The 27949-nt window shown below is 38.6% G+C and overlaps 1 protein-coding gene across 1 annotated transcript; it reads right to left on the bottom strand.

Annotated features, from left to right (window-relative positions):
- Positions 1-16558: 16558 nt before the first annotated feature.
- On the bottom strand, positions 16559-17509 carry LOC112667870 (olfactory receptor 52A1-like). The gene has a single exon (XM_025459928.1). The coding sequence runs from the start codon at positions 17507-17509 to the stop codon at positions 16559-16561; it is 951 nt and encodes a 316-aa protein (XP_025315713.1).
- Positions 17510-27949: the final 10440 nt, after the last annotated feature.

The raw sequence follows: 27949 nt of genomic DNA, 5'->3' as shown, positions 1-27949 counted from the left end.
AGTGAGTATTATTTAAATAAAAGTATATTTCCTCTATCAAATATTCTCAGCAGTACACTCCCCAACACATGTTAAGTGTCAAGAGCCTACTTTTATACAAGTTTAGTCATATAATTTCATACATCGGGAGAATGTTAGTTAGCAAATAAAAATGTGAGACAAATAGTACCTAACATGCCATAACCTCAGTTAATGACAGATATTCAGTCTGTTCTTTAATTTCTGGCCTCATTTTCTAGGCTTTATATGTGTTTTTATGATTAGATGTCAAAGAAGTTGGGTCAGTGTATGGTAAAATAGGATAATACATTTGTAAAGTAATATCTAAATATAAAACTCTCAAAAGTGAAAGCAGGGAAAATTATGTAATTTCAAAGATAAGTAGTAAAAAATCATGGAAGAGACATTTAGGGAAGGTATTATCAGAAGTTACATCGCAGAATACATGGGGTCAGCTGATAGCATGGATTCTACTGGATACCTTATAATTTGCATTCTACATCTTCCAACTAATCCTCTAGTTTCCATGGATACTAGGGCTTTCTGAAGACATAGATGATTAAGAACTGACCCTTTATTTGTACAAATACTTCTCATCTATCATCCTTGAGTTGTGAGGGAAACAAAAAGTCATAAGATAATGTTACTGTTTTCAACAACTTCCGTACGAGAAAAATATGTACATGCAGATTGTGAATATATGACTATTTCTATTGATATATTTTCTTTGCTCAAGTTAGAAGTTGATTTCATAAGGATTATTCCAGAAATACATTTGATCCTAAAGTACTCTGTGCAATAATTTCAGTAGATTATCCAGAATACAGGTGCATATCCCCTGGGTTTCCACACAGTATACAACAGGGTCGAGAACAGGAGGAATTAATAGGTATACATAACCCATGATAGTGTGCACCATGGGTGGAACCTGTTTCCCAAAGCAATGGATAATGGATACCCCCAGCACAGGGACAGACACCAGCAGCACAGCACAAATGTGGGACACACAAGTGTTAAGGGCCTTGAATAGTTCTTCCCGGGAAGCAATGCCTTGCACAGTGATCAGAATCTTCAAATAATAGAGGAGAATGAGTACAGAGTCTGCTCCAAAGATGATGAGAATGATGATGAGGCCATAGATGCTATTTATTCGGTGGTCAGAACAGGAGAGCTTAATGATATCTGGATGTAGGCAGGATGAGTGGGAGAGCACATTAGCCTTACAAAAGCTGAGTTGTTTAATGAGAAAGGGTCCTGGGAGGATCACAGCCACAGCCCATAGCAGAAACCCCATCTAATCTTGGAGATGAAATATTTGAGGCCATATTTAAAATATCCTAAATAAGGGAACAAGTGCCACACAGTGGTATGTGTTGAAAAAGGAGAATTCCAGAAAGAGAGAAAAACCATGAGCAAAGGAGATGATGAAAACTCTTGGAATTTAAATAATTTGCAGAAAAATTTTGGGTACCAATAAACCCCTGATATGAGAAGCATTATGAAACAGGATTGGAGAAGCAAACTCATTTTAAGAAGTTCTGATATTATTCCTAAATAAATGTAAGGGCACACTAATTTTTAAATATTTTATTTAAATTCAATTTGCCAACATATAGTATAACAGTGCTCATCCCATCAAGAACCGTAAATTTTGAATGAGTCTATGGGTATGTGTTTTTGAGAGGGTCAATGGAGTAATCATGGTTCATATTTTTAAAGCTGATTCTAGTTGCATTGTGGTCAGTTAATGGCATGGCAGCATTTTATTATTCTCAGCAAGGTGATTTACCTGTTTGGGAAACTGGGATGTACCATAGCTAATTTCTACTGAGAGGAGTAATACCTTACCTCTGGGATTATAACACTTTTAAAGATCATCTCCATGAAATGTATACCACCCTTGTGAAAAAAATTCACATCCACTCATATTTTCCTTATGACGTATCAAGATTTTAGAAAGAAAGTGACTTTCTTCAGAAAAAGCTATTAAGCAGCAAGACAGTTGGATTCAGTGGAGGAAAGTGCACAGTCCATGAATTTTGCCATACTGGTGCTGATTTCCTGAATGAACCTCATAAGTCCAAACAAAGAAAATCATGGCTTCTGCATGGCTCAGTGGCTGTATGGTCTGGGGCAAATAATTTAAGCTCTTTGAACTTAGATTTTTACCTCTGCATTATGGATAGTAACAGTAATGATATCTATAACATAGGAGTTGTTTGAGAAGTAGATGAGATGATTCATATTAAGAATTTATAACTCAGCCTGGTACATAGAATCTTCACAGAAATACTGATTACTAAAAATATTTCTCAGGGAAGTTTCACATGTTTCTCTGCTATATGAAAGGAAATACATAAGTTGTCTGAGAATGTGTTGCTGGCTACAGAAACAATTAGGAGTTGAGGGACATACATTTCATAAAGAAGACCCCATGAATGTTCTCATTCATTTGGGGAATATAAATAATAGTGAAAGGGAAAATAAGGGAAGGGAGAAGAAATGTGTGGGAAATATCAGAAAGGGAGACAGAACGTAAAGACTGCTAACTCTGGGAAACGAACTAGGGGTGGTAGAAGGGGAGGAGGGCGGGGGGTGGGAGTGAATGGGTGACGGGCACTGGGTGTTATTCTGTATGTTAGTAAATTGAACACCAATAGACATTACTTCTATAAAAAAAAAAAAAAAAGAATTCTTCCCATAATGATGGCATGGCATTCCCTTCCTACTTACTGATGAGCCAAGTCCTCAAAAGAAAGCAGTGTTCTGCAGGCCTTGGTCTCATTATACAAACAGATCCAAAGAGGAAATAAAACCTGTGGATAAGAATAACCTTTAAAACCTCTTCTTTCCTGGAAGTTCAGTTAGAAGCAAGAGAGGCACCTGATTTTCCATCATAGGTAGGTAGTAAGTCAGTACTTTGGGATCAGAAGCGTAAAAAAAAAATTTCTAAAATTATGTCTAGGAGCAGGTGGTTAATTAACTCTGAGTTCTGTGTGTGTGTGTGTGTGTGTGTGTGTGTGTGTGTGTTTACCAGCTGGAATCTTAATTCTTTTGATATTTCCCCGTGAGAATCATGTCTACCTCCCATCAGAGCCATGAGTCCCAGGGTTTCCAGTGCCAACCAAATTGTTGTGTCTATATTCTTCCACCACATCATAAGGCACAAATAAATCTTCCATTTATTCTATTATGTGGAGTATTTTTCTGTCCTAAGTAGGATTTTAGTTCACATCACTTATGAGAAATGATATACAATTAACATTTGATTCTGTGAATAGTATCAAATGAACTATGTGGGCTAGTTTTTATTATAATTTTCAACTAATTTTAGAATACATGAGCAAGATCTTTTTCTTATTTTTTTCACATGTTAACCTATTTTTTCCCGTGTATCTGTGTTTACCATAAAGGAGAGAGCTGTTTGAGTGCATAGGCACACAAGCATGAGAGAAATAGCTTCCCGCATGGAGCCTGCTTCTCCCTCTGTCTGTGTCTCCGCCTCTCTCTCTCTCTACCTCTCTCTCTCTCTCAACCTCTCTCTCTCTCTCAACCTCCCTTTCCCATGAGTAAATAAATAAAATCTTTAAAAAAAAAGAAAAGAGAAAAGAAAGAAGTGGAATAGAGTCATAAACAATATACAGCATTGCCAGGTAAGGTTGATGCTGACTTGACCCTACTATATTAATTGAGGTAGACTGCAATACTTGAAAATTTAAATACTATAGAGATGGGTGACGAAGCCTTTCATTTTAAATATGAATTGATACAGTTAATAATAATGGTATAGTGTTGATTTTGATGATAATCATAGTGACAGTGTTTATTATATTCAATCAGAAAAAGAACCCTAGGCAAGAGCTTAATTTTAAGTTTCTTCTATCTCTGTCTATATGATAACACCAGGCAGGAATATGGGTGTTGCTGCCAATGAAGCCTGTTGAGCTTCCAGAAAGGAGAGAGGAAAACATAGGGAATGTATGGTAAATGTTGCAGTGGTTGATTGCATATGAAATTGTTTGAGCAGAAAAATTCTAAGAATTACCTAAAAGTGGTGCCCTCCAAAGTGATCCGTCCTTAAATGAATAGGTAATCAGAATGGACATCAGTACAGGCAGCGAATGAAAATCCAGCACAACCTCCAACTCTCCTTCTCCCTGAACTTTTATACATACAGCCCTCCCCAATGTCCTCCTGAAACTGAATAAAAACTTACGTTGTCTTGGTTTCTTCAGACCTGCCTATGGTTTGCCAGTGTTTGCTTCTCCCAACTTGTAATTTCTCCACTATTCCTTTTGAAACTCATTTTGCTGCTAAAACAACTGGCCATTTTATTTTTAAGGTTGACATTACCCAGGTACAGTGAACACTGTCTCCCCTTAAGTTGGCCCATCCATGTGGCTTGTGTGTGTGTGCACCTCCCGTTAGTGTCCTGGGTAAAGTTGGAAAAAGGCAGGGAAGAGAGCCTTCAGGACACAGATCAGGATCAAATGAAAGCCTCCTCTGCCTAATGGAATAGGCATAAATTCAAGTAGTGAATATACAAAACAAAATGAGCCTTAAGGAGTAAAGACTAACATCTGAAGTAGTACACAAATGAGATCCACGGTGCCTTGCCTTACCTCACCATGGGTTCTGTGGGGATGAGGATGAGCAGCCACCTCACCCTGGGAGGCCTTCAGTTCTTTCAGGGTCTTATAGCTTTTCCAGATGAGCTCAGCTATGGACATGTTTTCTAATATTGACTCCCATAGGCATAGAAGACAATGGGCTCCCCACAGTGTCAGGGAAAGAAGCTATAATGAATTAGAGATTAGGTTCAGAACTCAGATTATAAATCTTTAGACATAACATCTTGGTAACAGGAGAATCCAGGATGGGGGGCAAATGGAGGTGAATCTTCCTCAACTGTTTCCGGGTCTACCCCTCACCAGGATTGCTGGAGCCTCAGAAATTTTTGTTTTTTCAAAATCCTATGCATGTATTAGAAAAGGTCTTTTTCTTTTTCTAAAAGAAAAGGTCTCTAGTCCGTTTATTTTTATTTTTATTTCTGTGAGACTGAGAGAGAGAGAGAGAGAGAGAGAGAATACATGCACAGGGTGGAGGGTTGTGGGCAGGTGTATAGGAAAAGAGAATATCCCAAGCAGATTCCTTGGTCAGCCCAGAGCCCAAGGTGGGGCTCAATCCCACAACCCTGAGATCTTGACCTGAGCTAAAATCAAGAATTGGAGCTTAACTGGCTAAGCCACCCAGGAGCCGCTAATCTCTTTATTTTAAATAAAGCCTTTTTAAGTTCTTAACACAGTTGATCTCTACATCTGCCCCTCAGAATCTTAAAAGTTCATAAAGACACCTCCACTGGATTCAATCAGACAGACTATCCAGATGGTCTTAACATGTTACTCTCTCAAGGCTTTGTCTTTGGAATAGCTCTTAATGTGAGAATGTGAGTGGAAAATCCATCCCAAGAGTGGGGATGGGATGGGATGTAAAGCGGTAAAGAGCCGAAGATTGCCCAGGTCCAACGGTGGGGTCAGTCAGGTGTCACCTCCTCTTGACTTCCTTTAACACTCCATCCCTTGTAATGGGCTCTTACAATCTCACTTGCCCCCTCTTCTGCAGTGAGCAGGAGTTTCACTGGTATGGAGTTAGTAGTGTCCATCTGGTGACTGTCTGGCTGCATTAAAAGCAGATGTCACGGCATGGTATAGGCACATGGAAGATAAAACATAGATTAAGATGATTGCCAAAATAAGTAACCATTTTTTTCTCCAAAAACACCATGATCTAAACCACTGATGTATTAAGTTCCCTAGGCCAGGAGTCAGATCACTCAGGACATTCATTGTGTCCTCAAGTAATGTAATAAAGTTATGATACATTGGCAGACTCATGATATATAAACACACAGCATTCTGTTTGGATAATCGTACAAGTGAGGCAGTGATAATATCCAACTCCATGTTACTCTGAAGGACAGCTTTTATTATTAGAAAATCTTTAATTGCTTAGTAAAAACAGGCTTTGCCAGCTATCATTTAATTTTGGGCATGAATGTAGTAATGGCTTTTATATGTGCAATAGTATCCCTTAGGCCAGGAGAAGGAACAAAGACAGTGGCCAAATGATTGTACAGTATAAAACCCACTGTGCCTCCCTGGCCTTGAGAGGGGGAGGTTGGCAGCTTTAGGGGTCTAGCCAGGTTGTCCATAGCAGGCATGTGGACCAGGAGAGACAGTACTGTTAGCTAGGAGATGGACGCAGGGTATGACATACCAGACAAGGACTCCCATTACCTCACTTCCTTCAGAGGTGGGTATTCCATTCCTGGTAGAGAATGCTTCCATAGTTCTGGCTCACAGCAGGAAAAAAGATCCCAGTAGAGATTGAGTAGTTCTCCTTCACCCAAGGCTGTGAAATAACTTACCTCTTCTGGTGGGTCAACCCATTGCAAATTCCCAGGCACATGGGAACTTGGTGCTCTCGGCAACACAGAACATTGGTCCACATTGAGCAGTGAGTGGTTACTATCTCCTGCAGCATTTCCTCTGCAACCCTTAGCCTTTTTTTTTTTTTTTTTCTTTTTTTTAAGATTTGAAACCACCTTTACTGCGAGGGCTAAAATACTGTCCCAGATTTTCATACTTTTGAATAATCAAATAATGAGTAAGGCCTATTGCCCGGTATTTCCTGGGCACTTCTGACAGGAAACTCAACACCATAAAGCTATGAACACTGGGGACGCCTGGGTGGCTTGGGTGTTGAGCGTCTACCTTGGGCTCAGGGCATAATCTCAGAGTCTGGGATGGAGTCCCAGGTCAGGCTCCTTGTGGGGAGCCTGCTTCTCCCTGCCTGTGCCTCTGCCTGTCTCTCTGTGTCTTTCATGAATAAATAAACAAAATCTTTTTAGAAAAAAATCTAAGGATTGCAGAAGAAATTAACTGTTTCCTATCATTATTTAATTCACCAACCTGGCTCCTACACAAGTATAAAACAGTGAAATGTTTTGTCTCTGTTTAATGAAACATTGGAGATAGACAGTGGGTTAGTGAATGGTGCACGCAAGGTAGGAGCTTCTTTTCGGGTATCAGGTCTACACAGTTTACTGAAATGGGAGGGGCGAGAGCTCTTCCAGCCTGGCCAATCAATCACATATCCCTGGACTGGGATAGAGGGGTGGAGTCAGATGTTAGGGCAAGTTTGGCTAGGAAATGATCTTCTTCACTGATGCATAGGAAGGTGGGTTAGACCTGGTGGCTTTAGGCTTCTAGGAAGTCTCTGACTAGAGAGACACAGGGTGGCAGTGGAGAGGCAGCCCAGAACCTTGGGGGTGCTGGCAGTGTGGCCCTTAGGCAACTGAGGATGGCTTGTGGAATCACGAAGCCAGGAATCTGGTCCTTTCTGTCCACTCTGAGTCAGGCCATTCCTGACCAACTGTGCAGTTCCCCCCTTAACCGTGTGTCCCTGCCCTACTCTGGGTCCCTTATTGGATGTAGCCCTGGGTCATCACCCCTGGCCCTTAACATCTGACCCAATGAGAAGTCCCAGGGAGGCAGAAAGTTGGAAGCAATGCAGGGAGGGAGGAAATGAAATGGGACTGGCAATTTTAATAGCAAGTCAGATTCCGTGTGTCTTGAAAGTAGCACAGGGCTGTAGCACGGGTTTATAATTATTCTGTCATGAGTCACACTACATGCCCCATGATACTAGGCATTGGTGAAGTCCAAGTTGTCCTGGTGTTAGAAATGCTTACCTTTCTGTGTGAGGGGGAAGGGGAAGTCTCTTTATCTTTGAACCTCTCCTCTGCCTCAGGTCTAATTCCTGCTGTCATCCTTCTGCCCTCACCTGTCTCAGTCACTCCCCAACCCCATCTTTCCCTTTCCCTCTTTGCCAGCCACCTTTCCCTATGTGTAAACTCTACCTCTTGTACCTTTCTTACATCTCTTTCTCCTGCAAGCTGCATCTAGGTTGTTTCCTTTCCCCACCCTACTTCATATTCTGTAATCCCTAGTAAAGGGAGGAGGAAGTGTGCGCTGGTCAATGGCATTTTGAATCTCCTTTTAGAAGTGTATGCAGGGTTTTTCTGAAAAGCAGCCATTGGTGAGCTGTTTACCCTGTATTTTCCGCAGGCCTTGGGCTGTCCCCTTGCTTTTCAAGAGCTTCAGTTAAACTCTGTCGGCAGAGTTACAGTGTTTATGTTGGAGGTAATTAAGGAAACTTAATATGCTACCAGTAGGGTCTAAGCACATGCAAGGGCCTGAACATCTCTAAAATAAGTGATAGAAAACAGGAACCTGGGCATCCCAGGTGGCTCAGTGGTTTAGTGCTGCCTTCAGCCCAGGGTGTGGTCCTGGAGACCTGGAGACCCGGGATCGAGTCCCACATCAGGCTTCTTGCATGGAGCCTGTTTATCCCTCTGCTAACGTCTGTGCCTCTCTCTCTCTGTCTCTCATGAATAAATAAATAAAATCTTAAAAAAAGAAAAGAAAACAGGAACCAAGGAAGATAAGTAGTGTGAGTTCCAAGTTCCTGATCAAAGTGAGCTCTTATTGTGCCAGCATACTCTCAACCCAGCCTGTGATAGGGATCCTGTCTGAAGCCAGCCTGAGGGGAGGGGATTGAGCTGCAAGAGTAACATGCAGAGGCCTGTGAACTCCCAATTCTGTTCATAGCCTTTCCCTGGTTGTTCACAGCCTGGAGAGGCCCTAGCACATGAGGCAAGATTCACTGCAGGCAACATTCTTCAACCTTCAGGAGACAATCTGCCCAATTTACTCATGTCTAGCCTGGGATCTTCTTTCTCTAGCTTGCTGTCCTTTAGATAGATAGCAGAGGGATAAGCAGGCTCCATGCAAGGAGCCTGATGTGGGACTTGATCCCAGGTTTCAGCGAGTTCTACTGCAGAAGCTTATGCATTATAAAATTTCTGGGCCAAATCAGCAAGGGTTCATGCTTAAATACATTATTTAATGGGTGGTGTAAAAAAGAGTTGGGAGGGTTTGTCAGATGGTCTGATTTCACTTATCTTTATCTCCTGCTGTGATCCTAGTCCACTGTTTCTACTATCTTTTTTTAATAGGGAAACAATGTTCCTACCCAGTGTTTTCCTTATAAACTTATTGAAAACTTTTACTGAATATTTCCCTCTGTCTTCCCCCATCACAAGGAGTCATTGCAAGACTTAAGAAGGAACTTTTCCCTTTATATCAAAGAGAAGAATCCTTCTTCCCATGTACTTTATTTTGGAAACAGACACTATTTTCCTATTCATCTGAAGAACTTCTAAGCTGACCTGGAAAAAAAACCCAAATAGTAATCTATCACCAAGTAAAAACAAACAAAAAATCAGCATTTTTTTTTAACTGTTGTTATTTTACTTGGCTCTAGCAAGTACACAGATACAGAGCACCTGCCGAGGAAACAACAAAATTACATAGTCTATCACACTTCATTGTAAGATAGGAATCATTTACCTTGGATCAGGGATAAACAGGGCCTGAAGGCACAAGTTATCTCATAAGCCAGTGTTTTAGACCTTCACATTGACTATCACTCTTCTGCCATCACTTCCCCCTCAAGTCATATCTATTTTTCTACAATAGTTGATTATGACCAGTTGAAGTAAAAAGAAAAAAGAATGAATGAGTATATCAGAAAAACCTTAAGATAGACAGCCTCTGCACTACATTAATATTATGAAAATGTCAATGCTACCCAGGGCAATTTACACATTTGATGCAATCCCTATCAAAATACCATGGACTTTCGTCAGAGAGTTGGAACAAATCATCTGAAGATTTGTGTGGAATCAGAAAAGACCCAGAATAGCCAGGGGAATTTTAAAAAAGAAAACCATATCTGGGGGCATCACAATGCCAGATTTCAGGTTGTACTACAAAGCTGTGGTCATCAAGACAGTGGGGTACTGGCACAAAAACAGACATATAGATCAATGGAACAGAATAGAAAATCCAGAAGTGGACCCTCAACTTTATGGTCAATAATATTTGACAAAGCAGGAAAAACTACTCATTGGAAAAAATACAGCCTCTTCAATAAATGGTGCTGGGAAAATTGGACATCCACATGCAGAAGAATGAAACTAGACCACTCTCTTTCACCATACAGAAAGATAAACTCAAAATGGATGAAAGATCTAAATGTGAGACAAGATTCCATCAAAATCCTAGAGGAGAACACAGGCAACACCCTTTTTGAACTTGGCCACAGTAACTTCTTGCAAGATACATCCATGAAGGCAAGAGAAACAAAAGCAAAAATGAATTATTGGGACTTCATCAAGATAAGAAGTTTTTGCACAGCAAAAGAAACAGTCAACAAAAGTAAAAGACAACCTACAGAATGGGAGAGGATATTTGAAAATGACCTATCCCATAAAGGGCTTGTATCCAAGATCTATAAAGAACTTATTGAACTCAACACCAAAGAAACCAACAATCCAATCATGAAATGGACAAAAGACATGGACAGAAATCTCACAGAGAAGACATAGACATGGCCAACAAGCACATGAGAAAATGCTCTGCATTTTCTGGCCATCAGGGAAATACAAATCAAATCCACAATGAGATACCACCTCACACCAGTGAGAATGGGGAAAATTACCAAGGCAGGAAACAACAAATGTTGGAGAGGATGTGGAGAAAAGGGAATCCTCTTGCACTGTTGGTGGGAATGAGAACTGGGGCAGCCACTCTGGAAAACTGTGTGGAGGTTCCTCAAAGAGTTAAAAATAGACCTGCCTTACAAGTCAGCAATTGCGCTGCTGGGGACTTACCCCAAAGATACAGATGCAGTGAAACACCGGGACACCTGCACCCCGATGTTTCTAGCAGCAATGTCCACAACAGCCAAACTGTGGAAGAAGCCTCGGTGTCCATCGAAAGATGAATGGATAAATAAGATGTGGTCTATGTATACAATGGAATATTCCTCAGCCATTAGAAAGGACAATTACCCACCATTTGCCTCGACGTGGATGGAACTGGAGGGTATTATGCTGAGTGAAATAAGTGAATCAGAGAAGGACAAACATTATATGGTCTCATTCATTTGGGAAATATAAAAAATAGTGAAAGGGAATAAAAGGGAAAGGAGAGAAAATGAGTGGAAAATATCAGAGAGGGAGACAGAACATAAAAGACTCCTAACTCTGGGAAATGAACGAGAGGTGGTGGAAAGGGAGGTGGATGGGGGATGGGGGTGACTGGGTGATGGGCACTGAGGGGGGCACTTGATGGGATGAGCACTGAGTGTTATGCTATATGTTCACAAATTGAAGTCCAATAAAAAAATGTAAGCAATATTAAAAAAAAAGAGTGTCCCTGGCAGATAACAGTGAAGAGAACTGCACCTGATATTTGGAATCTTCAGGGAAGGCAAATACACCTAATAGTTATAGGTTCAAGTGCTGTACTTAATCATCCATTTTAGGTTAATAAGAAAGTGACCTGAGATGGGTATATACACAGACCCCTAGAAAATTGTGAGGGAATAATTGGTTCAGGAGGCTGGGTGGAGAAGTAATGGAACACCAGAGAAAGGATATCTGGAGAAGAGACTAGTTCATCCAAAGCAAGGACACAAGTGTAAAGCTGTTTGTATTTATAGTTAATATCCACCAGAGATCATCAAGCATGGAAGGAGCATGAAACAACCAATCAGATGGAATGGTTTGGCCAGACATCATCCTCTGTCATTGGTCACCCTCAGAACTAGAATAAATGTCAAACATATGCAGTGGACATGGGGATAGACTTGGTTGTTTTGCATGAACCCAACTGCATGAGCTCCCACACACCAAGATTACTCTACCCATTGATGCTGCTGAATGTGCAACATTCCAGAAACAGAGCTGATGTTCTATCTCTGGAGGACATCAACTGGCCACTTAGTGTGAAGTAAATTACATTGGACCTCTTTTGCCCTGAAAGAATTGCCAATTCATTATGATTGGAGTTGACTACGTTTAGACAATTTCTGAATGAGATTACCTTCTCTTTTTGCAGCACCTCAGCAATGGAAACCAACTGATGGTTTACAAAGTAATGGATGAGCCTAAAAGAGGTCTTACGAAATATCACATCAAAAAACTTTATAGTAGTGGAGGTGCAGCTGTGAGCACATGGTCATGGCACCCGTTGATCTTCTTACATATCACATGACCCAGAAGTTGTAGGCATAATCAAGTGATGGAACATCCTTAGAGGATGCTACTTAGGTGCCCAGTTTGGAGATGATACCAGCAAAGATTGGGTCTCTTCCTCCAGGACACAGCAAATGTCCTAAATCAGTGGATCGAGGTCTATAATGCCACCAGAGCAGGTAGGGTTTGTTTGTTTGTTTGTTTTCTTTAGAAGTAAACATTATTTCCTTGCTTCTCAAATCTCCCTTTCTTTATACTGAATATGCAGAAGTAAAAGAGCCAGAGGCCCTGCACTTGTGAAATTACATTTTATTAATTTCAAAAACGATTGCATTGTTAGCTATATTTTGAAATGCCCAGTGTATTAATGATCTCAAAAATCATGCTTTTAGATGTAATTTATTCAACATTATAAAACTTCTTAATTACTATTTTCTAAAATTGTTTTCATTATTTCATTTTTTTAGACTTTGTTCCTTCTTTAACATATAATGTCTTGAAAATTTGATTATTGTATTTTCATTTTCTCTTTTAAAAAAGTTTAAGTTTATTTTTAGTAGATATGTAGACAAAAGCATACCTGGTTTGAGCACTGACCTAAATTAATCCGGTATAATAAAAATTTACTTGTTTCAGTATGTTTCTGTGCAAAGTAATAAACTTTAATAATAGAAAAATAGAAAAACAGGTATGATAATCATAGCTCTATGCTTAATAACTAATAGTCCTCTGAGTTAATTTCTTTTCTCTAAATTGGGAATTATAAACCCATATTTATTTGAGGCCATATTTTTAAAAGATTTCTGTTTATTTATTCATGAGAGACACAGAGAGAGAGAGAGGCAGAAACATAGGCAGAGGGAGAAGCAGGCTCCGTCTGGGGAGTGTGGTGTAGGACTTGATCCCAGGACCTTGGAATCATGACCTGCGTCAAAAACAGACACTCAACCACTGAGCAACCTAGGTGTATTTGGGGGACCATATTTAAACAAGATCTATATGATGTCATATTTAAACAGTATAATGAATCCAAAGTGTTTTCCTAAGTGTGCTACTGCCTCTTAAGTACTATAAGCACAGGCCTTTAAGAAGTCAGGGCAGTAGTAGACCATAAAAGGAGAAATAATGGTCATATCAGGGAAAGAAATCTTTGCCAAGGTGTTTGGAAGAACCTCAGATATCGAAGCTTGCCTCTACAAACTATGGACAATTTGGCCTTGACCACAAACCAATTCAGTTATTTTTTTTGTGGAGGTGATCCAAGTTACCATGTTCATTCTGAGCAGGGCAAAAGGAAAAGGTTCCTTTAGTATTGACACTTAATTCCAAAGTACTTTCCTAAATCAATGTAATGTAAAATAAATAATGTAGTGATTTTGCCTATTTTATTCACATTTCTCCCTGGGCTTCTTTTTTTTTTTTTTTTTTTTTGAAGATTTTATTTATTTATTCAAGAGAGACACAGAGAAGGAGGCAGAGGGAGAGGCAGGCTCCCTGTGGGGAGCCTGATGCGGGACTTGATCCCAGGATCACGGGGTCATGACCTGGCCAAAGGCAGATGCTCAACCACTGAGCCACCAGGTGCCCCTATCCCAGTGTTTTACTGTAAGTGTGAATAAGTATTTGTTGAATGAATGTTAGTGATTTGCATAATATAAAATGATATAGTTTCTCCTTTCTTTGGAAATCTAACAAGTTCATATCGAACATTTCACATCTGCAAAAAGACCTAGATAAGTTCAAATTTAATGAATTTAAGGATGAGTTCTAACCATTGCTATTGGAAAATTGGTAGAATTTGATTAGTTATAAGTGTCTTTGTTGAGAATCAAGTTGCTAGTTTGTTAGAATATTGACTTCTTGAATTATTGATTCTATAGCAAAATGTATGTGATACATACCTCCACTCCCATATTCTCTTCTTATAGTGTATTGTTTGGCCTTTCAACTAAAATCTAAAATCTGCGGTATACTTTTTTTATATGATGGGATGTTGGTATTAAGATTTATCTTAGAGTATTTTTTTCTCCATATAAATATCCAGTTTACTCATCAACACATGTTAAAAAGGAAGAACATTTTTCTCTATTGTACTGCGTGGAAACTTTGCCATACTCAGACAATTGTCCATTCTAGATCTCAGGATTATTACATTGGTCATTTTTAACATCTTTGCATCAATACCAATTTTCATACTTAATAGACTTTTTTTATGAAACCTAGTGAAGTCTAGTATAAGTAGAGATGTATGGCTTTAGACATTGGAGGACCTGGAAGCATATTACAGTATAGGTGAAAGACTACATAAAGACAAGTATCCTCTGCTGAAGACACAGAACACTTGGCGTAAATTAAAAGCCTCATGAGGATGTGACATGTATTAGTATGTTTGTTCTTAGTTGACACAATCCATCTGGAGCTTTTATTGGCATCTTCTGTACAACCTCTGTTTGAGAAGTTTAGGGAAGTTGTAATTTACACTTAGGACTATGAGAAAAAAATATTTATGGGAAGTCCAAGAATATTCTGGATAACATGATTCTCTTCAATTGGCTTATATCATTGTTATAAAGTCAGTTGCATTTCACAGGGATATTTTGAGATGTGATAATGTTCTACAACACTTTGAGCATTGACCAGCATTACACATTGGCCTTGCAATGTGGCTGGCTTAGAGGAAGAGGTCAGATGAATAAATTCAGGGTAGGAACATCCCAGGATGTCTAGACGGGTAAAGCATCCATCTTATGTTCCAGCTCTTCTTGTGACCATGCAAAGAAGAGAGATAATGTGATATGTGATGGGAGCAATTGGAAATCTGGTTGCAGCAGGAATGGCAGCTTTATTGTTTGTGAGTCAGGAATAGTGCCTTACTGGCACAGAATAGTACTGTGCACTATGGTATAAAATAATGTTAGATATTCAAGTGAATGATAGACTCAGTTGATTAACTGGGAAAGATGGTTCAGGCACAGTTGCCCTCACCATGACTGAGTTTCTACTCACATCCAAGTACCCAAATCCAGAGAAAGGATTATGAAAGTTGGAACAAAAGTAAATTTGGCTTGGAGAGAGAATTACCTCCTCCATTTACGGACTATAAAATGGTACTAGACATATCTGAGATAATGTGAATGATGATGCCAGTGGTATGGATGATGGTGACTGGTTAAACCAAGCCAGTGCACTTGGCTGGAATTGGGAAGGTGTGCCTGTAACCCCATATACCAAAGGACTACAGGGCTTGGCATTTATAATACTGGATATGTGTGAGGGTTCCTGCCATGAGATAGGACGAATGCTAAGCTACATGCCAGACTGCAATGTTAGAGCCATAGGAAATAAAACTGAGCACTCAGTGCTGCAGTGACTCATAAATGCCTCAACAGTAGAGCTGTGGATTGGCTCTTACTCCACTACAGCTCTAACTCATGGAGAATCACAAAGGAACTTTGCATCATCTCTCCTTGAGGGATTGAGTTTTTGTAGAATAGCCAGACTTCGAAGGCAAATGCAAAAGTGCTGTTGCCAATGTGACCTAGTGATGTTCTAGGGGCAACAGTGGTGATGTCAGTGTCACCACTATGCTCCTGAACAAAAGCTTTTTTAGTGACTGTTACACTGAGATATCTATTCTAGAGCCTAACCAATATTCTCTGCTATCACATAGTGATATATATGGGGAATGCAGACATACAAAACTCCTCAAAGTGAGAGAACCTGACTAGGTGTGTTTAAAGTTCAAGCTAGGAAATTATGAATGACAGCTTATTTTATTGGTCTTGACTGTGTATTAAAACAAAATGTCAATAACTATTAGATGTGACAAAAGTAGCAGTTGAAGAGAAATCCCAGCTTAAAATGCAAATATTCCAAAAGATGAAAGTTTGAAAATCAGTATCAAAAAGTAAAAGAGGGCAGCCCTGGTGGCTCAGTGGTTTAGTGTTGCCTTTGGTCCGGGGAGTGATCCTGGAGAGCTGGGATTGAGTCCCATGTCGGGCTCCCTACATGGAGCCTGCTTCTCCCTCTGCCTCTCTCTCTGCCTCTGTGTGTGTGTGTGTGTGTGTGTGTGTGTGTGTTGGTGTGTGTGTCTCTCATGAGTAAATAAATAAAATCTTTTTTTAAAAAAGTAAAAGAATTGCAAATTAAACAGATAAAAAGGAAGTGCATTGATAAAGATGAAATTAGAATTAAAATGAATAGAAATAATAGCAGAATAGAATAGATTTTTCACAAACTATCTGTAGTTTGTGAAATAAAAGTCTTTTCATAAATGCCTTTATGTTTGGGCATATTGAAGTAAAGCCCCCAATAATGAACACCCAGAGTTCAACCTGTCTCCATCCCTGGAAAGTAAAAGTATTCTGTCCATGAGCATAACCACTTAATAGTTTACTGCCGGGATTGACAATTCAGAAAAAAAATCTGTGCCACACGTTTACGAATCACCTTGTTTTTTACACCATAGACGATAGGGTTGAGTGCAGGTGGCACAAGCAGGTAGATGGTAGACAGAAGAATGTGGGTAGGGGGAGCAACATGTCCAAAACGGTGGCTGAAGAAGGAAAAGAAGGCAAGAATATAAAATTCAAGGAAAACAAAAATGTGAGCTGTACATGTATTAAATGCTTTGAGCCGAGCCTCTTTTTGATGTAGACGGAAAACAGCCTGGAAAATAAGAATGTAAGAAATAATAATAAAAATCATGTCAAACCCCAGTATTGTAAAACCTACAAGGAGACCACATGTTTTATTGACTCTGATGTCTTCTGCAGCTAGCTTGACCACAGCCATGTGCTCACAGTAAGAGTGAGCAATCACAATGGAATGGAAAAAGTGTAGTCTTTTGATTAAAACAGGTAGAATGCCAACGAGCACCATTGCCCGAATTGCCACAACCAGCACCAAAGTAACCAAGATGAAAGGAGTGAGGATGGATGTGTGCCTCAGTGGATCACAGATGGCAACATAGCGGTCAAAGGCCATGGCCAACAGGATGCCAGATTCCATGCCCTGCAAGGAATGGATGAAGAAAAGCTGGGCTAAGCAAGCATCAAAAGCCATGGAGCGGGAGCCAAACCAGAAGATGGCCAACATCTTGGGAGCAATAGCTACACAGAGTCCTATGTCAGTGGCTGCCAGCACTGCCAGGAAGATGTACATGGGTTGATGCAAGCTGCGTTCTGCAGGAATGATGATCAGTAAAATGATGTTTCCCAGAAAAGCCACCACACATACTACAAAGAAGGAAAATCCAATCCAAAATTGCACATGCTCTAGTCCAGGGATCCCAATTAGCATCACTGTTGTGGGGTCCAGATATGACATGTTAATGGATGCCATGGAAGTTTGTGCTCTCTCTTTTCATCACTAATTCTCAATCCTGCAGAAAGAGAATGGGAGTGAGAAGTGAAGAGGACACAAACCCCACTATCATTCAGACATATCGATCCTTGAATAAATAAGTTTAGGCTTTGGGTTACAGTTTGGCTGGATTATTCAGCGGTTCTGTGCTAACACAGCAGTAGCAAACAATCTTACAAAACTTCTGCTAGAGGGCAGCCCAGGTGGCTCAGTGGTTTAGCACCTTCTTCGGCCTAGGGCGTGATCCTGGAGACTGGGATTGAGTCCCACGTCGAGCTCCCTGCATGGAGCCTGCTTCTCCCTCTGCCTGTGTCTCTGCCTCTCTCTCTCAATCTCTCTGTCTCTCATGAAGAAATTAATAAATAAATATTTTTTTAAAAAACTGCTTTCTTTGTGGAAATGGAAACCATGAGTCTGAGAATACTGATCTTTTGCATTTTCTATGACCTCTAGGCTGGGCTGTTTGAGACACCTACAGTAGGCTTTCCTTCTTTATTTACATGTGGATGTCAGCCCAGTTTTGCTGCAAATGAAGATTCCATCTGGGCATCTTGTGGACCTAGAAGAACCCCCCCCCCCATTTCTGTTGCCCCATGTGGATGAGTACATAGTTTATGCAAGCCTTCATCCTCAATCAGTATTACTCCTGGTCCAAAGAAGCAGGTTATATATCCCTGAATCTGTGGCATTGGTTCTCATGTGGGGATTGGTAGGAGATAGTTTAGCCATCTTGCATTCACTCAGTGTTCATTATAAAGACATTGAATAAGTCACTGTTTGACAGGACATTAAGTGTGGCCCTTCAAGGAAATTTAAAGAAGGTGGTCTGTTTCAAAGGCAGCCAGGGATGGGCAGTTCTCTGAATAAATTAAGTTCACTTAAATTTAAAGTGGATTTGTTGAAAGGAATAGGGAGAGTGGAATATGGAGGATGTTTTTTACAGAGTCTTAGAAAATTAGTGAAAGAATACAGAGGGACATTTTAGGAAGAGTAACAACTAAAAATAAGATAGGATAGATATAGTCAGAAGCAGAACTTAGCCAATTTAGAGATGCCATACTGCTGGATGAGCATGATGTTCACTCTCCACAGGTTAAATATCCGTGGATTACTTGGTAAAGTTGAATATCTTCTGGTTTCCACAATAAGGATACTACTTTATTCTCAGTAATTTTACACTGTACTATGATAGTGTATTCTATACACTATACTATTGTTAATTAGCTGTGGTTTGAATCCTGAAGCGCCTTTGAGTATAATGAGCTAATCTTATGTCTCCCTAGGTTTATACTTTTTTATTGAATTGACCTGATTTCTCTTTAATGGAATCCAAAATCACAACTAAGAAGTTCATTTTTTGTTTCCCAGTAGTATCTACTGCATTAATTATTCTCTAATATTTAAACCAGTTCTTGTTTTACTCCAGTCTTTCCATGTCAACACGCTTACTGAAATAACTCTCACAAAATATTTTCCTCTGATTTGGTAACATCCATTCACCCTAGAAATGGAGACTTTTATGTATAGCAATAGAACTCTTCTGTTTTTTACTGGGGCAGTCGCTTGAAAATAGTCATATAAATAGCTGCCTCATGGTCACTTAAAGTACATGTGTGGAAGCATCAAAGGAATTTTTGATACAATAATTATTACACTAATGAAAATAATTAATGGATAGACACCGAGTTCTCTTTGTTTGTTTTCCAACAGTAAAACTAATGATCAGACTATAGTCAAAATAGTCATAAGACATTGACTAAAGCAATAAATATTGTGAAAAATAATTTCCTTTGATGTTTGTTATATTTAGATATATGTGGTGGAAGAACTAATGGAATATGTGGAAGATGTTGCCAATAGTTATGAATGTGAGTTGCCAGATGATAGAAGCTAAGAGAGAAAGAAATCTCAAAATCTAAATAAATCGGTATCTCCTAAATAATTATTCAATATCTGGCTGATATTGTAAATGCAAAAATAAATATTATACTTAGCTGTATTTAACTTGATGATAATGCCTTTATCAGAGTATTTATCTAGAAATCAGCAAGTGGTTAAATTCAAAGCTTTGAAACTCTGAAAGATGAGCCTCTCACCACACACATACATTTACCTTTTATGGAATCCTCCTAGTTACCTTACATATCACCCACAGTTTACCCATCTGTAAATTAACAACAATTACTTTACTTACCCCATTATTAAATGAGATCATATAGAGAGCACATCAGTGGTTGGCATAGTTCACATAATTTCCGTAGCAGTTTATGAAAATATGTTATTTTGTCAAGACAAAAATAGGCTGCATAATATTGAGGAGACAAGAAAAAAACACACAGAAGTGAAAACTTGTTGATGATAGAAATGAAAAAAATTACCACAAGATGAAAATTCCAGAGCTAAAGACTTCCTTCCATCTTCCGGTATATAACTTGACCACAGCCAAAATAAGATGATGTCTCAACTACTTTGCAGATTTCCATGCAGTTAAATAATGTCACATGATTTTTACAAAATCTTTGTAACGATTACTCCTTTACAGACTTTGTGAGTTAGTAGGAATAAAATGAGATAAGCCCAGTGCATCTGAATTACGTTAAGTACAACTATTATGAGAAACAATAAGTGCATGGATTTGATGAGTCTTATCTTTCAAATAACATAAATGCTATCATAAAAGGGATTGACTCAATCTTAGTTACTGAGTAGAAAAGAAAGAAGATTTATTTATTTATGATAGACATAGAGAGAGAGAGAGAGAGAGAGAGGCAGAGACACAGGAGGAGGGAGAGGCAGGCTCCATGCTAGGAGCCCGACGTGGGACTTGATCCCAGGACTCCAGGATCCCACCCTGGGCCAAAGGCAGGCGCTAAACCACTGAGCCACCCAGGGATCCCCGAGAAAGAAAGGTTTTAATAAATGATCTCCAGCAGAGGCAAGAGGTCAGAAAGGAGGATTAAGTATCCTTTCCTCCATCATAAAAAGGACTAAGATGATGTATAAATGGATCAGACAGTAAAGCTTTTCATAGCCTACAATTTTCCTGTATTTCTTATCCTTTCTGTGTCATTCAAACACCCCACATCTCCACAGACATAGGTCGTTGGTTGTCTCATCCTTTTTTTTTATTTTCAGTGAACTGAAAACGTTACAGTTAATAGGTATCCAGGTGACTGGATTTCAGAATCATGAAAACCACTTTGATGTATCATAAATTATTAGAGGGACAGAAATAGAAGATGGGACTGAATTATCTGCAAAATTCTTTCAATATAAATTCTATTAGATTTACAATAATCTAAGCTCCCTTCCCCATTCTCCTTTTGTTGATGAAAAATTCTAAATACAGAGAAAAATATAACATGGCAATGGATAGAAAAATTAATGACCAGGAGTGAGAAAAGTTAGTCTATTCATTCTCTCTTAAAATATAACCCATTATAGCCCTTTATTCACCCCCAGTTCCCAAACTGTAAAGGAAAACCTTACCTGGATAGAGCTGAGGGCTGATTTGCCATGTGAGTAAGTGAGTTGCATCTTTGTTCTCACCAACATTTCCACCAGAGGCAGATATTAAAGGAAAGGTTACTAGGCCTTCCTGGGTGCTTGGGCTGATCCCAGAGCATCATTACCTTCCCAATCCCCAGAGTGTCATTATCTTTCTGATCCCCCAGCTTCCTTCCAGGAGTGAGTTGGACTGGCCCTGCAACATAAGGCCAGAGTTTTCTGAATTCTAGAAGGAAGAAGTCTGCCTGGATGGAGAATTGGGAACTCTGATCTTGGGTTAGGTTTAGAGAAATTAGAGCATGAACTCATGAGTGAAATCACTAGAATGTGAGAAATGGAGATTTCTTAAGATGCAGAAATAAAGCAGAAGTATGTTTTCATCCTCTGTTACCTGACAGGACCTATAGATGAAGTAATATAGTAGTTACTATTGTGTTGATCAATATTATAGTAATCTTGCTCCACCAGCTCCCTCTTTTCCCACTACTACTACTACATATTATTCCTGTTTCCCCTTCATCTCCTCCTTTTCTTCTTTATCCTCCTATGAAGAATGTCATTCCTGTTGCCTAGTATTTCATAGTAATTTTCAGCTTCAAATGAACTTTAAGTATTTTTTTTTCCTTATGGACCACATTCTTCAAGCTCCCCATGGTCATTGAAATATTCAGTAATTCATCATCTCTCCTCTATTTTTTGAAAGGTGATGGAATCTTTCAGCAAAACCTCCCAGATGACAAGTTTTATAGCTTATTATCAGTAATGGGTTATCCTTCTCAGAATATGGAGGATATTTCATATGTCAGCTGCTTTCTGACCCAGCGTTTTAGTTCAGTCACCTGACGTAGAAAAATTATTAGGTAACTGATGGCAAAATGGGGGCAAATTGCCTTTCTCTAGCAAGCCTGTAGGTTACTGGCTTTTAGATTATGGTAACCAAGAGAGCTAGGGATTTCCACCTAGATGTCTTTCTTCTGAGTGAGGCTCAACTGTTTGACACTCTGTATCTTCATGTGATATCATCACCAGCTTGTTTATTCACTTACATACTTTTTTAGCATTAAGTTGTTAGTATTTGTCCAATATCAGAATTATTAGTTCAACTTCAGTACACATACGGAGTCAGTTTGGTCTGTGAAGAGGAAAAGAAAATGTTTTCATGCACCATCATTATTATCTTTCATTGATTTTTCCCGTTTTTTCTTCTTCCCGGTTTCCTCAGGAATTTATTCTAAGGGCTGACATCTCTCCCTTTTGCTACCTCCTTATCTCACTTTCTTTTCTCTACACCACTCTGATTATTTCCCACTTCATTCTTTGACATAGGTCTTGTCTTTCAATTCTTTCTTTTTTTCCTTCTTTCTCTCTCTTTTTATGTCTGTCTAACTCAGTTTTCTCAAAGGTTCTCAATCAGTTGTCTGTTCTTTTTGGAGTACCCCCCTTTCTTCAATATGCATATATAAATGTGAAATTCTCATCAAGAGAATGCAAACTTTAGCAGAGAAATACTTTAGACTTTCCTTATTATATTTTATAACTTGGTTCTTGAAATAACAGTTTATATCCATGTTTTTTCCTGTTCAGGTCCTATATTAATATGTCTTAATCTTCCTTCTTTCTACTTGATTTTTGTTGTTGTTGTTGTTGCAAAGAAATACACATCTCCACAAAAATCAGTTTTACTACTTGGTATTTACTAAAAAGAAACAGATAAGTCCGCAATAAGACTTGTATAATAATTTACAGCCCTGACAACCCAAATGTACATCAAAGGATGAGTCTTAATTATTCTTTTCACTGAGATTTAACATGTGTATGCTACTGGGTAACCATTACCCAACATAAGATACAGAAAATTTTCAGTACCTCAGAGTTCCCTCATGCCAACTTCCAGTCATTTTCCTAAGTCTCTCTTCCCTCCAAGCAACTATTTCTTGTTTTTTTATTACCACAGATTACTTTTACCTGTTCTTACATTGCATTTGAGGGTTATTCCATAATTTGAAAATAATGGAGTTTCAAGCAGAGAGATGGATTTGGCAAAGGAAGAGTCTTGAGACAATGGTTGTGGGTATCTGTACACATTAAATATTATTATGGTTCAGAACATGATGTGGAATATTGTGGGAGATAAAGAAGCAAGTATGTGTGTATATGCACACCTATACATATGTAAAAATGTAAGTATAGATTACATTCAAATGTAAATATGTGCATACACATATGTATACACAAACCTGCTTGTCTAAATGTATCTCGCACAATAATCCACATCATATTTTAAACACTAAAATATTTAAATATGTGTATGGATTTGAGAGGAAATGTTTTAGGAAGGAATTGAGAGTTAAGAGTTAAAAGTGTTTGGTATCATTTAAGCAAGAAATAATGGAACATTTCCTTGAATCTACTGTATCAATAAGATGCAATAGAATCCTCCTTTTATTTTTTTTATTTATTTTTTTTAATATTTTTTTTATTTTTTTTTTAATTTTTATTTATTTATGATAGTTACAGAGAGAGAGAGAGGCAGAGACACAGGCAGAGGGAGAAGCAGGCTCCATGCACCGGGAGCCTGACGTGGGATTCGATCCCGGGTCTCCAGGATCGCGCCCTGGGCCAAAGGCAGGCACCAAACCGCTGCGCCACCCAGGGATCCCAGAATCCTCCTTTTATTTCTTGATGTTTCTGTGGATATTTTGCCTTCTCACTGCTTACCTCCTCCATATTGTCTATGCAATGCTCCCTAGATTTCTGAGTCACCAGATGAATGTATACATTGTCCATAACTATTTTTAAGATGTTTTATTTATTCATGAGACACACACACACACACACACAGAGGCAGAGACACAGGCAGAGGGAGAAGCAGGCTCCACGCAGGAAGCCTGACGTGGGACTCGATCCTGGGTCTCCAGGATCAGTCCCTGGGCTGAAGACAGCGCTAAACCACTTAGCCACCAGGGCTGCCCTGTGCATAACTATTATCTATGCCTGTACTGGTGTCACTTTAAACAGAGATCTCTTTTACCGGATACAGAGAGCTGTCATGAGGAAGGAGCCACCATGTTCAACCATGCTCTGTGGACACAAATAGGTGTTTCATGCTGTTAAAAGACTTGATCTCTGTTGTCAAACCTATAATTCAGATAAGCTCTTTTAATGAAGTAGCGTACCTGGGGTAGTGAGCTTTTTGTTGTGGGCCAGACACTTAAGGCTCCTATAACTACATCTCTTTTCTCTACATAGTTGGAAAATTGCTTATTTCAAAATTGATTACAAAACCTTTGTTTTCAAGTTGGGAAGCATGTATATTAACTAAATACTGAGTGGATATATACAGATAGATTTGCATATACATAAACAAATGCATATATGTATATCTGAATACTTTGACTTCAGTATATAATGTAATATTAGCCATTTATCTCTGTTTTTAGAAGATGTGAAATGAGTTCTCACTAAAAAACTTAGGCATTGAGGGGAACAAACAACAATAATATGGGGCAATGTAGGTGGGTTGGAGCTTTCTACTACAATGCTTAGTACATCTGATGGAAAGTCAACTGAAGATGAACGTAACAAGAGTAAATCCCAGACTCCATCACTACTAGTTTTTACTAGTGATAGTTTTACTATTATTAGTAAAGAGTTTTAAGTTTTACCAGTGAATAGCTTTAAGTTTTTCAATTTATTAATGGTAATTGTTAGACCTAATAAATATAGTTGCACAGTACCAAATTAATACACATAAGCTAGTTGTGTTTTGATATACAGATAATGAACTATCTGGAAAAGAAACTAAGAAAACAATCCCATTCAAAACAGCAGCAGAATAAAATACATGAGTAAACTTGACCAAAGACATAATAGACTGGTACACTGAAAATTATAAAATGCTGGTGAAGGAAATTAAAGATGATTGGAAATAAATCATATTTCTTGAGTGGAGGAATTTATATTGTTAAGATTTCTGTGCTATCCAAAGTGATCTATAGATTCATTGTGATCCTTATCAAAATCTCAATGGCATTATTACAGAAATAGAAAAAAAAACCACTAAACTTACACTGAACCACAAAGGACCTCTAATAGTGAAAACTATATTGATCAAGAACAAAGCTGACGGCATCACACGTCCTGGCTTCAAAATATATTACAAAGCTACAGTAATCAAAACAGTATGATACTGGAATAGAAGCAGAGAAATAGATCCATAAAACCTGAATACACAACCCTGAAGTAAATCTATCCATCTATAATCAGCTGGTCTTCTACAAGGATGCTAAAACAATGGAGAGACAGTAGCCTCTCCAATAAATAAATGGTGTTGGGAAAACTGGATATCCACATGCAGAAGAATGCAATTATATCCTCATCTCACATCACTCACAAAAAAGAACTCAAAATGGAAGGCTCAAAAGAAACACCTGAAAACATAAAAGTCCTTGACGAAAACACTGGGAAAAATCTTCTTGCCATTGGTCTAAGTAATGATTTTTCAGATATATAACATCATAGCATAGGTAACAAAAACAAAAGTATATGAGTGGAATTGCATCAAACTAAAAAGCTTCTGCACAGCAAAAGAAACACTCGACAAAGCAAAAAGAGTAGGAGGATGGATTGCAAGCCAGGTAGTTCGTTAGGGGCCAATATCTAAAGTATTTGAGGAATTCATACTACTTAGTAGCCAAAAAAACTCCGAATAACCCCATCACAAAATGGGCAAAGGACTTGAAGAGACATTTCTCAAAAGAAGGCATGAAAATGTCCAACATGTATATGAAAAGGTGCTGAACTTCACTCCTCCTTGAGGAATGCAAAGCAAAACCATAGAAAGATATCACCTCACACACCTAGGATGACTGGTATCAAAAATACAAGAGATATGTGTTGGATATAATGTAGAGACTAGAGAACCCTTATATGCTGTTGGTGGGAGTGTTAGTACAGCCATGGTGGAACCCAGTATGGGGTCCTCAAAAATGAAAACACAAAGCAAAACTACAATGTGATCCAGCAATTCTACTTTTGGTCATACATCCAAAGGAAATGAAACCATTATTACTTGTTTTTGGTTGGAATTAAATTCAGTTAATCAGAGGAGTAAAGAATATATTATTGGCCCTTTTAGTCTTCTTCAGGATTTCAGGTCCCATTAAGTGGTTGACAGATTAAATTAAAGGTATTGTATTATTGAAGGATGGCTACATCTGGAATTAACACCTGAGGATATTCACAGGCAAAATACGAGGCCTGTTACCAAGTATACAAACCATTCTCCCATCTGGCAATGACTCTATAGGGACCAGTTTGTGTCAAATGCTATTTTTTTTAATGCTGTTCTTGCTTATCCTCTGAGAATATTAAGTGGAAGCTGCTACATATAGAAGCTACATCTTTGGATTGCTTGTTAGTTCTGAATCAATTTCTTGTATGAGCTAATTAGTATAGTATCAGTGTAGAGAAGGGTAGAGAAAAGGCTAGCCTGAGTGATCTCAGTAAATTTTTTAGGACATGAGGACTCCTCCAAATACCACCTTTTTATTTTCTGAATCATAGATTCAATGAAGGAGAAATAAATCTTTAAGCTAAGGAAGTAAACATTTTGTATTCTCAATGGGATGAAATAGTTAAAGAGCCAGATTTTAGGAGGCAGAGATCTTTTTTAAGGATATCATAGGAATGAAGATTATCTCTCTTGAAATTATTTTTATATTACATGACTTACCTGAAGGAATACAGTATAGGTAACAAAAATATGGATACATTGTGACATCTGGATTTACATACAGGTTGGTATTTTTTTAATAAAATAATTTTTATTGGTGTTCAATTTACCAACATAGAGAATAACACCCAGTGCTCATCCCATCAAGTGTCCCCCTCAGTGCCCATCACCCACTCACCCCCACCCCCCACCCTCCTCCCCTTCCACCACCCCTAGTTCGTTTCCCAGAGTTGGGAGTCTTTATGTTCTGTCTCCCTTTCTGATATTTCCTACCCATTTCTTCTCCCTTCCCTTCTATTCCCTTTCACTATTATTTATATTTCCCAAATGAATGAGACCATATAATGTTTGTCCTTCTCCGATTGACTTACTTCACTCAGCATAATACCCTCCATTTCCATCCACTTCGAAGCAAATGGTGGGTATTTGTCATTTCTAATGGCTGAGTAATATTCCATTGTATACATAGACCACAGCTTCTTTATCCATTCATCTTTGGATGGACACCGAGGCTCCTGCCACAGTTTGGCTATTGTGGACACTGCTGCTAGAAACATTGGGGAGCAGTTGTCCCGGTGTTTCATTGCATCTGAATCTTTGGGGTAAATCCCCCAGGTTGGTATTTTCAAGAGGATGTCATCATAGTGATCAAATCATGTATGCTTCTCGAGAAAAAGTATTTTTTGAAACCAATGTGTATATCCTTCTGTGCAGTTTTCCTTTCCAATGTTCTGTATTGTATTTATGCTTTCTACATGTATATTGAACACCTAATAAGTTAAAGCCAGTGATCTAAACACTGGATTATAAAATTTCCTGTAGGCTATACAATGTATGTATATATGTGTGTATTTTTCACCCACAGAATCTTACCTAATCTGAACTCTTTGAGCCCAGACTACAAAAGATTTAAATTCATTATGTCATGATTGCCCTTCCTAAAGGAACTTTGTGATTTTATATATATATATATATATATATATATATATATATATATATATACCATTCCATCTCATCTATATCACTTATATAGATGAGATAGATTCCCAAGACCAGATGTCATATGTTGTTCAGATTCCACACTAAATGAAACTTATCCTGAGTCGCAAAACAGTGCATTGCTATCATTTCTATTGAATTCATTCCCACTCATGATAATCCACTGCCTTACAAATTAC

This window comes from Canis lupus, chromosome 21 (genome assembly GCF_003254725.2).
Source record: "Canis lupus dingo isolate Sandy chromosome 21, ASM325472v2, whole genome shotgun sequence".
In the NCBI taxonomy this organism is placed as follows: Eukaryota; Metazoa; Chordata; class Mammalia; order Carnivora; family Canidae; genus Canis; species Canis lupus.
This window is presented reverse-complemented; position numbering and strand designations above follow the sequence as displayed.